The sequence below is a fragment of the Meriones unguiculatus genome, chromosome 17 (genome assembly GCF_030254825.1).
Source record: "Meriones unguiculatus strain TT.TT164.6M chromosome 17, Bangor_MerUng_6.1, whole genome shotgun sequence".
Taxonomy (NCBI): domain Eukaryota; kingdom Metazoa; phylum Chordata; class Mammalia; order Rodentia; family Muridae; genus Meriones; species Meriones unguiculatus.
The window spans coordinates 10,174,073-10,186,095 of NC_083364.1; the positions used below are offsets into that span (position 1 = coordinate 10,174,073).

The 12,023-nt window shown below is 45.4% G+C and overlaps 1 protein-coding gene across 2 annotated transcripts in view; it reads right to left on the reverse strand.

The window, feature by feature from the left end:
• The window catches only part of Ppm1h (protein phosphatase, Mg2+/Mn2+ dependent 1H), a 253,956-nt gene that overhangs the window by 117,640 nt on the left and 124,293 nt on the right, over positions 1 to 12,023 (reverse strand). For both annotated transcript variants that reach the window (XM_021636507.2, XM_060371003.1), the window contains exon 4: positions 6,585 to 6,697. In XM_021636507.2, the coding sequence (XP_021492182.1) occupies positions 6,585 to 6,697 (113 nt within the window). The remainder of the gene's footprint in view (positions 1 to 6,584; positions 6,698 to 12,023) is intronic.

Consider the following 12,023-nt stretch of genomic DNA (forward strand, 5'->3'; position numbering starts at 1 on the left):
GTAGGGTTTCACCAAAGTATTTGTACCACGAAATGACCCAAAATGCTAACCTAGCTTGCCGGCACTCTTCATAACCGCAATGATGCTGCAGAATAATACAACAGAGAGGACCACAGGCAGGACTTGTTACAGTGGATTCCGACCTTGGTGGCAACCTTACTGCACTGTGATGGCTATCACTAGTGCCAAGAATAAATGGATCAAAATGGTCACTAACCTAACCGGGTGCTAACACTTTCCCATGCAAACACTTCTTTTCTATAAATACCATAGGACTTCTGGCTCAGCCTCCCAGCAGGCTGAGAAAAGACAGAAGACATCGGACTCACAGAGGAGGAGCTAAGGCTGCAGCAGCAGTTTCTTGGGGAACTGCCTCGCCCCAGCTAAGAGCATTGTGGCTGAGAAGAGGGCTGGGTCGTACAAGAATTTCCACTCTAATTCCACTTTTGGATGACTGGACTCATATTCTAGATTATCAGGTTGTCACTAAGAGACCCCAAGCCACAGGACAGAGCTGTGGGCTGGCCCTTCCCACTCAGGCAGCAGCACCTTGGAGGGGAAGAGGAAACACACAGCTGCATGTGTGCCTACTGAGTTTCACACCTCCCCTGCCCAGCCAGGAGGAGCTGTCATTCTGTGACCCTGAGGACATAGTGACTCTTTCCTCACTCTCTCAGAGGCCCGGAGCAGACTGTAAGGCAGTGGTTCTTAGGCAGAGTCTTGCTCTGTAGCCGGGCTGCTCTTGAACACACGCTCGTTCTGCCCCAGCCTCCCAAACACTGGGATTGCAGCTGTGCACCAACCAGGCCAGGCTGAGTGAGTCCTGACTCTCACCCTTGAGCAGCACCCGTCCATACCACACGGACGACTCACTATGGCACAGACTACAGGCTGCCTGCCTTGGGGTTTCTGACACGGGATGCCAACGGCAGAGCAGTAACTGGCTCTTCTGCACACGTGCCCAAGTACTGCTGCTGCTTTAGGGAACCACATGCTGAGGAGACGGGGCATGTCCTGGAGCCCTGTGTGTGGGCTGCAAGGCCTCGACAGGTAAAACCCAGGTCTGCCTCTGTGTGCATCTGTCCTCGTCTGACTGTATTATTTTCTTACTCCTAATCCCTTCTACAGGATTTGGATAGTGCTAAGATTTAAAAAAAAAAAAAAAAAAGGCAGAAACAGTATATTTAACTTGCACAGTGGAGAATGGTGCTTCATCTTGGTTCTGTGCTGGTTTTTTAGATCTATGTCAAAGAAAATGAGAGGTGTAGTAGACCCCAAGCAGTCAGTGGAGGCCGACCCTGTGTATTTCCGCACTCAGAGAAAGGCTGCTATCCAAGGGGCAGGCTGGTGGGCATGGGCAGATGAGGCACTTAAAGCAACAAGGAGGCTGGTGAAAGGGCTGCACTGCCCACTGGTGAAATGCAGGCACAGAGAAATAAGACTGTGCGGTCCTTCACTGTCTCCAGGGCCCGAGGCAGTTACCTAACGTTTCATTATCTTTCCAGCAGCAGAGGGGAGAGGCCTGGGAGAGAAGACGCCACGTATGTGTAATTGGTTTCGAATTTAGAAATGTAAGTCTTGTTTAATAATCTAAATCCTATCCTCAAGAAAGCTCAGACTTGCTATAGGAATTCACCTCTGACCTACCAGAGAAAGCTTTAAGTTAAATGGGGAAATTCTGCAGACTGAAAAAACGAGCGAAAGGAAAACTGAAAGCACACCATGCTGGCCAAACTTCCAAGATGCAATTAGAATGATGTGTCTAACCCAGGCCCCGGTGGATTGTACCCAGTGAGGAAGACTGTCAACACTGTCAACACAGTCACAAACTTACTTAAAACAGCATCAGATTTTTTTTTTTTGCATGTGATTTTCTTTGTTTCTTTTTAAAAACTCAATTGTATTGGAGGTTGAGAGGCAAGTTACACTGATTCAACAGGCCATCTTCAAAATGAAAACACGACTTTTAAAATGGTCTCAGCACTGTGACCTTTAGAAAGTTGGACCGTTCTTGTTTTGAAAAACATCTTTCTCTACACTACTATGAAGGGACGGGCTGGGTTACTCAAAGCCTATTTGCTTTGGTGATCTTGTTAGGCCCAGCATGAGCCTAAATATAAGAAGGTATGAAAAGAACCCTGAAAACTAATCATTGCTGCAAAATCACAAGAGGTTTGTTTAGTTTGACCATTGCGCAATAGAGTCACCCCTGCTGGTCAGCAAGGAGTGGCACCGGGAGACAAAGACCTTAGGTTTTTAAAAGACAAGGCACAGGAAATTCCAGGGGTTGCCTTCTTGGCAATTCGTGATTGGATGAGGTATTTAACTTTTAAAATAATTGGTTGGTTCTGGGCACCCTTAGGTCCGGTCAGCCTTGTCGTAAATATCTGATCTTCAAGTCAGTTTAGAATTTCCTGCCATATGAGATATAGCCACAGTTAAAGGTGGAAGAGTGATTAACTCATCCTGTGTCTGTTCTGAGGAGTGGGGGTTACAGGCTTTGGATCACAGGTCAGGAGCTATTCAGGAGAAGGATTGAGGCCATTTGGCCCAGTTTCCAAACAAAGCTCATCTCACAGGCGCCAACTGGTGATTTTCTCTCCATTTAGTAGAGATCTCTGCTTGTTCTTTTCCTTATCTCTGCCCTCACAGATGGCTAATGTCAGGAACTTTTACATTCCTCAGCTCTCTGGAGAAGCACTAAGAGGCTTTAATTAACATGGGCCTAAAACTTGAAAATATAAGTTATAAGGCAATTAAAGAAACACAGGTTACAAAGTTAGTCTGATTCTTTCAATCTGAAGGAACATCCATTGGCTCATGTATCTGAATACTTGATTCCTAGTTGGTAGAATTGTTTGAGAAGGATTAGGAGGTGCAGCCTTGTTGGCGGAGGTGTGTCAGGGGGTTGGGCTTTGAGTTTTCGATCTCTGCCTCCTACTTACGGATGGAGATGGCACTCTCTGCTACTGCTCCAGCACCATGCTACCGTGCTTGTCTGAGGCCACACTTCCTGCTACGATGGTCATAGACTTGACCTCTCCAAAACCTCCTAAATAAACTCTTTTATATGGTGTCTTGGCCATGGTGTTTTATCACAGTGATAGAAAAATAACTAAGATAAATGCAACATTAATCTCTGGGAGCTAGGCATGGTGATGTATGACTATCATAATCCCCGAACTCAGAAAAGAGAGACAGGACAATGAGGTAAAGGCAAGCCTGGGCTACATAGACTCAGTCTCCAAAATAAAAAATAGAAAAGTTTCTAAATGGAGCTATCCAATTACTTATATGTATAATCCATTCTAGGTAAACTCAAGAGATACTGCTGGTTATGAAGTGTGTTTCAAGAGATAGACGGGGAGTTAAAATGTTAACTAGAAATTCTTGCCTTAGCGGTGCTCAGATTAAGTCTTAGTGTGTGCGGATGGACAGATGGGAGGATGAATGCAGTACCCGAGGACCTGACTCTTTCACTCCAGTCCTGGATTCTGCTCCTTAATAGCTAGGGATCTTGAGAAAACTGCTTCTCATAAACTGCATGTACCTGACATTAGGACTTCCTGCTTTTCACTCTACTATTGACAGAATTAAAAAATGTGATCTTGTTCTAGTATTAATCAAGTGCCTAGCACTTGGCTGCCTCACTGCTGCCTGTTACTACAATCCTTGCAAGCAAGGAACCAAGACGTTAATGATTCTTAAATGCCTTTCTTTAGTCTGAATGAGCTCACCCAGTCTCAGTTGCCAAACCTTTAGACATTGTTTGAAATAAGCAGTAATGGCTTTGCTTCCTCAGTGCCTAGTTCTCTAGAAATGAAATGAAGTCATCCTCTAAAATGGAGCCAGAGCACCTTCCTAGACTGAAGAAGAGCACAACCTCAAAGAGCTGATGACTCAAACACAACGGGTGATAGTCTGCACGCTGCTTCGCATGACATCTCCATGCTCCTGCTTCATTTTCGCTCAGAGTGAAAATCTGCCCACCACCTGCTTCTCTGCTAATCCCTTTGGATCCCGAGATGCTGACTACCTTTGCTGGGAGAGATAAGGAACTGAGAATCATGTGGTTGCTGCATGTTTCCAGATGGCTGGTGAGCTTGGCTAACCAGCCAAGGGAAGTCTGTGTCTTCTCTGGGCCAGCCCACCGTGGGTGAGTCACCCACCACTGTGCACGGAGGATGCCACTGAGTCAGACACTGGTAAACCACAGACACTCCCAGCAGCATTTCCTGAAGACAACCCCGGAGCACACTCAAAGCCCAACAGTAAAGCAGATGACATACAGATAAGTGACCCAGAAAATACTCTGACCACGGTGGCCTCAACCAAACCAGTGCACGACTTCTTTCATTCTGCTTTGAAGGTAATTACACAGTAGGGAACACACAACAGAGGTTTGTTTTCACCCTACAAACTGTTAAGCCTTAACGTATAAACACATGACGGTTATTATCTAACAATAGAAAAAATTAGCACTTAATTAATCAGGGCCCTGTTGCCAGAATTTTCTCTCAGCTCTAACCCTCCTCCTCCTCATCTTTGGATTCCTGACTGCTTGTTCACAAATGATAACCTACAGCCTTGATATGAAGATGATGACATTGTAGTTCTTTCCTGAGAGTAACAGTGCTTTCAGCTGAAGAACCTAAGATATATCATTAGTATATAGAGTAGGCAATGATAGTCTAAGATGACTCCAGTTTCTATCACTCTTGAAAAAGATGCAGGCAACATCTCAAGGAGTAAGTATTCCATAAATGATCATTTGAATAGCTTAATAACACACCAGTTCCTATTGTCCTTTATGAATTACATTCCACATGTGGGTACCAAACCCAACCAATTAGCTATAAAACCCCAACTTTGTATTTGGACACCGGGGTCTGAGAACCACAAATATAATTTAAGCTTCCTGGGTTGCAGAATAATTTTTACTCTGTGAATCATAGCTTTATTAAGAAAATGGGTATTTATTAGGCTTTTAAAATTAGAAATAAATGTAAAACATTTTTATGGGCACTTAGAAAAATGGGGCCTTGGTTACATTAATAATTTAACAACAGGCTCTAAGAAAGATGTCACAAAGAAATGTCACAAAGACTGGCTAAAGTAGCATGACTTTACTTTTCAAAAGTATCGTTCCCCTAGATTAACCTTTAGCAAGCCATAACTTCTAGATGTCATGTGGTCCAAAGCCAGTACATTTATGCATGTGAAAACCAAGGTCTGGAAACTCATGGTAAAAAAAAAGGACTGAACACTGGGAACATGAACACTGGGAACTGACAAGGTCCTGGGCAGGGAGTTTCTGGGATTGCATAAGCCATCACTTGGTTAGGCGTGGCTGAAAGAGCATGGCTCGCACTAAGGAAGAGCCACAGTTATGAAGAAGGATTATCTGAGCTGGAGACACTCTGGACACTGACATGGAGTCAACATCGGGACCTGAGGTCACCTGGAAGGAGGTGCTGAGGCCTGGACTGTCAGGCACCAGGACTAACATTAATAGACTAGGGCTGAGACACACAGCCGAGAGGGGAGTGTGAGCACGTGGCCGACTCGCACAGGCAGTCTCTCAGGGCGGAACTGAGCCACCACTTCTGCTTGCCATCTCTAGAACTGAACAAGAAGCCTCCCCCCCCCCCCCCCGTGCCCATTTACAAGCCACTGATTTCTGTGCAGAAGCTGATAAACTTTTGGGTATGCAAAGAAGGAAGGAAGTGACTGCTTTCCACTTGGCCCAGCCTTGACCTTGTCTGTGCCTGGCATACTCACCTCCATACAGTCCCGGTGCCACCTGCTGGCTGGTTAGAGCCAAGTGGGCTCAACCAGTAAAAAGCCTGGCGAGACACAGGAGAGGAAAATGCTTTTCTTCAAGGCTTCCTGTGGCTCTGGCCTACTGCTTACACACTAGTGGTACTCCCTGCCCTGCCCCTGTAAGGCCAGGATGGCCAGCTCCTTCCTGAGGCCACTCAGGACCTGGTTGGTCCCCATTCATTTCTTCATCCATTGTTGAGACATCCCAGCTGATGAACCTCAATGCCCACAGGGGAGCAGGAGCCATGGGACAAACAGTGTCTTAAATACCCTGCCATTTACAGGCAAAATTTTACACTGCTAAGCTTTTTACTGACAATCAAATTCCAAAGCCATCAACCGGGATTGAGCACTCCTGGTGTAGACTGACTCAGGGCATGCCCCAACTGTGAGTATGAACAAGTCACAAACCCTTCAATAGTGACCTGATTGTTCTTGAACGCACATCTAGCCTGTGGAAGCCAGAGGCAGGCAGACCTCTGAGTTCAGGGCCAGCCTGCTCTACAGAGAGTGCTCCAGCACAGCCAGGGTGACACAGAGAAACCCTGTGTCAACCCTTTTTTGAACCCTGCTCAAAAAAGCAACCGACTGACCGACCGACCAAACAACCAAACGCATTTCTGTCCAAATGCAGGAAACTTGTGCTTGTCACATTTAATCCCAACCAAAACAGTTTTCTTTCCAATCGTTTAATTAAGGAGCAGGTAGACATTGTCAGAGGAACTGGATGCTAGCAAGGACCAGAGAGCTCGCTTGCTTACCTGCTATCTCCAGCATTCGCCACATACAGCTTCCCCAAAAGGCAAAGGACGATGAGGGCTGTGCAGCCGCCGGATATGTTGTACGCACTCCTCTCTCGTTCTATCTGCAGGTCCTGGAAAAGAAGGGAACACCAGTGAGGTTGTGCAGGACTTGTGCCTATGGAAAGCCTTCTGCCCTTCACTTGGCACAGCCTTAAGTCTGGTGTGCTTCCAGAAGGGACCAGACAACCCTCAGAACCTGCTTTCCTACCAGACCACTGGAGAGCAGACCCAGGACCACAGGACACACCGATACTTCGGGCAAACGTGAGATGAGGCAAATTTAAGCCTCAGCTAATAGATACCACAGCTTACGGGAAATCTTGTCTGTGCACGAGCTGCCTGAGTTGCCATGTGGGACAGGAATCAACCTAGGAATGCCAACTACCTGGACATCAGCTATGTTTCTAACGCAAAGCCTTGAAGTAACAGTCTTTATAGTTCAATAAAAAAAAGAGGTGATGTAAAGAGTGAATTAATTGTCCACTATTCAACACAGGTGCTTCTGAACTCTGTTTCCTCTTCTGTAGCCACAGGTACAACGGGACACACACCCGATGTACCGATGTTGGAGCGGCCCACACACACTTTCTCCAGATCAGGGATTGGGCTAAGAGCATTGCATGTGCAATTTCATTGTGGCCTCAGGGCCATCATTATCAACATGTTGCTCAGATGCAGAGCGATGGGGCCACTGCCTGTCTCTACCTGGATTGAGATTAGACCCTGTCCAAAATGGATTCTCCTCCAAACCTGTAGTACCTGCCAGAGAATGAAGCACCTCAGGGAAATGAAAATCAGACCAACACTCCCACTGACAGACAGCTCCAAGACAAGTCTGTGTTGCTCACAGAACCAAACGATCTGTGTCTCTGTGAAAATAGGAGTGAAGCGTGTTTTTCATTCTACGCTGGACGTCAACCACTGTTGAGGTAGCATGAGAGAGAAGGCTGGTTGGGTAAAAGTTACAAGAGCGGGAAACGGGGCCCTGGCTGTTCTGACAGTGCTCTCTGCAGCGTGAGCTCCTGGGTACTTTTGTGACTTGGAGTTGGAGTCAGCTGCCTCAGCTGGCTCCCTCAAGGGAGGAGGGAGGCCATTTAAGTCACCTACACCAGCTCTAGGTGTTAGGAATGATGGCAGAGCAACCATCAGTAGTTTCCCAAGCCGAGGGCACAGAATGGAGCAGCAACTGCTTAAAAAAACAGGCAGAAGATGGATCTGGTCAGACATGCCTGTAGGAGCATGACGCAGAAGGGCTATGCAAGACCCTGTCTAAACAAATAAAGGTAAATATAGAGTAGGAAAAAAGCCGTACCAAGACAGGACGGAGGAGCCAACGTACTGGAAGAGAACTGGGTAAGGGTCTGAGGAGCCATGGCAAGGGTGAAGCGGGATGGGGGAGTTTAGGGAAACTGAGGAGTCTGCCGCAGAGGAGAGCAGCTCCACGGCTCCAGCGGCCAAGCGTGAGAGCCGCTCAGTGCACCACGTTACGTTTTAGCATTTACTTACTTAAATGGTCTATAAACCGTTAAGACGGTTAAATTAGGTGGCACGGTGGGGATGGGGCCACAGCCACAGGATCCTTCCCGCAGCCCACAAACTTCACAAATGAGAGCCATGGCTGTTCTTGTCCCCTGTGAACCCTCACCTCTGTATCAGGCCAGTTAAACACTGGATTTAGTAAATGCCTGTTACATGGACAAATGAAAAAAACCACTCTTAAAACATGTCTGGATCTCCCAGACATTTTCTTACTGCCTTCCTTCCCCACGGCAGGAGAAATGGAGGCTAACTCTTCACATTCCACCAGGCAGAGGACAGTAAGACACCAGCGAGGTCACGGCCCTCGCTGCAGCTGTCTGCCAGGGAACAAGAGCAAAGGGTCATGACATCACGTGCCAAGGAGGGCAGGGAGCTCACAGCAAAGGGTAGGAGGGATAAGCGGCTAGGTGGGGAAGAGTCTCTCAAGGAAGAGAGGAGACAGATAACATCACAAGAGCTGGATTTTTGTGTTTAGCTTCAAGAATATAAAGAATCCTTTTGTGAGGGGCCTTGTTAACTTTTTGCATCAAAAGACTAAAAAGGTTGAAATAAGTACATTTTAAATATAGTAACTACATGTACATTTAATGTACAATAAATCGGTATATCCACTCCATAGCCAACACGACTGTTTTTAGTATGCTGAAAATCACTGCTCTTGCTATGAAAATTATCCCTTCATAGCTGCAATCAATATTTGCTTGAATATGTAAGTCTGAATGAAAGACACTATTTATTAAAAATTCTTTACGCATTCAAGTGTTTGTATGGCGCATATGGACTGGATTGGGAATGATGTCTGATAGGCTTAAGTGAAGCAGTAGAGCAACCCAGAAGGGAAAAACCCTACGATGATTCCACATTAAAGGGCTTTATGGCAAAGAATCCCTAGGGAATGGGGCAGGGAAGTTTATTCTGGGTTGTAACTGGGGGCACTCTTTATCGTGGCTTCTACATAAGAATGTCTAATTTCAAAAGTATTTAATCCTTGCGGGAGGATCAAGACAGCATTCAACAGTAAGTTGTTGGGTTACAACGGTAAAGTTCATATTTACTTTTAATGCTGGGGATCATTCTGGCTAGTTTAAAGAGCTTATACCTTAATATAAATTAACAGACACTACACACACGCACACACTTTAATTTGCTCCTTCCTCCTTTTTTACATTTCAACATTCTTTCAGTACCTCCCTCTGAATAAGCAATGATACTTATAAAGAACAGACTCAAATCTAACTACTGTTTAATCCAAGGAACCCTGCTCCCACATGCGGGATCTGACCAGCCCTCCTACACGCCTGTGAGGGAGCACACATGTGCACACGGTAGTGAGAAGTGTGCTCTCCCCCAGCGCTATCACGGGGTTTGAAAGGTATGTTTCAGCAGAGTTCATGCCCCTGAACACTTCGCTGACTTGAACACACACTCCCCATAGCTTCTAAAGCTGTGTGCAACTAGAACAGATTCTAAAAATAATTGCTGCTTTCCCCTCCTCCCTAGAAGCCAAAATAGCACAGTTATTTTTTTTCCTACACACCACCTACTCCTCTCCAGAAGATTCAGAAAATCTTTGTACTAAAAGGCACATTTAAAAGGCCATCTGGGTGGCTTTTCTACTATGAGATTAAACATTTAGATAAATGCAGTCAATAAGATGCATTTACTGTGGAATTAGCTGCCTTTCCTTTTCAAAATCCTCAATCTTTAAAATTAGCCTAAGCTATACACTTTAGGTAAAGAAAAAAATCGCAATGTCATCTACAACAACTTACTAGCAGAACATCTACATGCTATCATTCCTTTCATGTGTCATCTAAATGCCAAAGGACCACTGAGCTGATTCATGGACTGCTCAGCCCAGTCCTGACACCATCCAAGGAAACATTCTACAGAGCAAAGATGAGTTATTCCGAGTTGCAATTGCTTAAACGGCACATTTGGGTGAGGTTCATCTCAGAGCCAATTCTTGTGATAGGCAGCTTGATTTGATCTTTCTGTTGTTATTGTTGTTGTTGTTGGAGGGGGAACAGAAAAGACGCAGAGACATGTGTGAAATAACACTCACTCAACAGGAAAGAATTGTAGGGAAATATATATATATATATATATATATATATATACACACACACACATATTTATTACCCAGAATGACTGTACTGATTTGAAAGTCTCAGAGATGACGCAACTCCAGGCCCAGTCTTGGTTGCTCACCAACCCCAGGTTGAGAAAGGAAAGCAGTGCTGGTCAGAGGAGAGCCAGCGCCCAGCAGTTTTAATACACCTGGCTGGGTTATCATATGGTTCTGAGCACACTGCTAACAGTGTCAGTCACAAATAATAAGCTTCAGCATGCTCTTAGGATCTGGTCTCTTCCTGGCTTATTCTGAGAACAAGGCCATCTGCCAGCTAGGCAATGAGTTTCCAAGAGGAGGAAAAAAAAATTAAAAAATAAAAATTAAAAAACCAGGACTTTCCAATATCGCCACCTGCTGACTAATGTGTAATTACAGGCCCATCCCTTCCTAAAAGACCTTCCTGTTGCAGCAAAAATAAAGACTAAACAAAACTAAGCTTAAATAAAGAAGCTTACCCTTTAAACTGATCAGGAACACACTAACTGAAATCTAGAATTCATAAATCATAAATCAGATTCTTATTCTCACACTTTTATTACATTATTATTTGACACCCCCCCGCCCCGAAACATCTGCCAGCAATAGAGATGTATAGTCATTTTACAAGCTAAAATATTGCCAGCATTGGGGCTGAAGAGATGACTCCTTGGTTAAGAGCACTGACTGCCCTTCCAAAGGACTGGGGTTCACTTTTCAGCACCCACGGGGTGTTTGTTTTCAACCGTCTGTGACTCCAGTTCCAAGGGGAGCTGACGCCTTTTTACGGGGGGTACTGCACATATTGGAACACAGACATACATGCAGACAAAACACCCATACACATAAACAAACAAACAAATCTAAAAAAAAAAAAACACAAATGCTTTTTTTTTTCCCTCCCTTAGAAAAGCTTCTAGGACATTCTTTGTTGCAAAAACCTCACTTGCATACCACTGGGGTTTCCTTTTGGGTTCTTTGTCTCCTCAATGAGGGAGGTAGAAACAGACTCGAAGAAGGAACCTCCAGGACAATTTGTTTTTAGACTGAGAGAAGAACAACAGGGCCGGCAAGCTGTAAATCTTGGCAGGTGAGGGATCAGAAGACGGTGATCTATGCCTTCTTGAGTTAGGATCCAAGGATGTTCAGCTGTGGAGGCTGGCAAACAGCTGCATGGCAGAAGGGGAGGTCAGCTTCAGAGAAGAGTGAGGAAGCCCAGAGTGTCAGGGAAAATACAGTGAGACTTGAGGAAGAGAGGAGGAGGTGGAAGAGTGGGCAGGCTGCACCGTGGAGCCTCCGTACGGCCCTGGACTGAGGGAAGGGCTTCTGTTAATTTAATTAGGTGGATAATTATTCCTTCCATAGCCTTGGCATGTCCTCAGGTGGATCATATTTCCTGGGAGACAGGTGTTTGGCACTTCCGGCTGGGTAATTCCAAGGGAAGGAGCAATGCATGCAATGCTCTAATTTTCTGAGCAGAGGAGGATGTCAAGTCGACTCTCTGGGCCAGAGGTAGATTCCATTCTTTTGGCCAAGTCGAAGTAATTTAATAGGTCTCGAGAAAACCCTGGCACCTCCATATTTTTATATAATAAGTTAAAATTCTACCAGGGTGGGAGTTGTTGCAATTTTGTTTTTTCCCTTTCTAGGGTTACCAGGAAATGGCAGGTGAGGTCCAAAGTTGGCCACAAGGGAGGGAGTCCCTCTTTAAAGGCCCAGGCACACCTGTCCAGCTAGCTACCCAACAA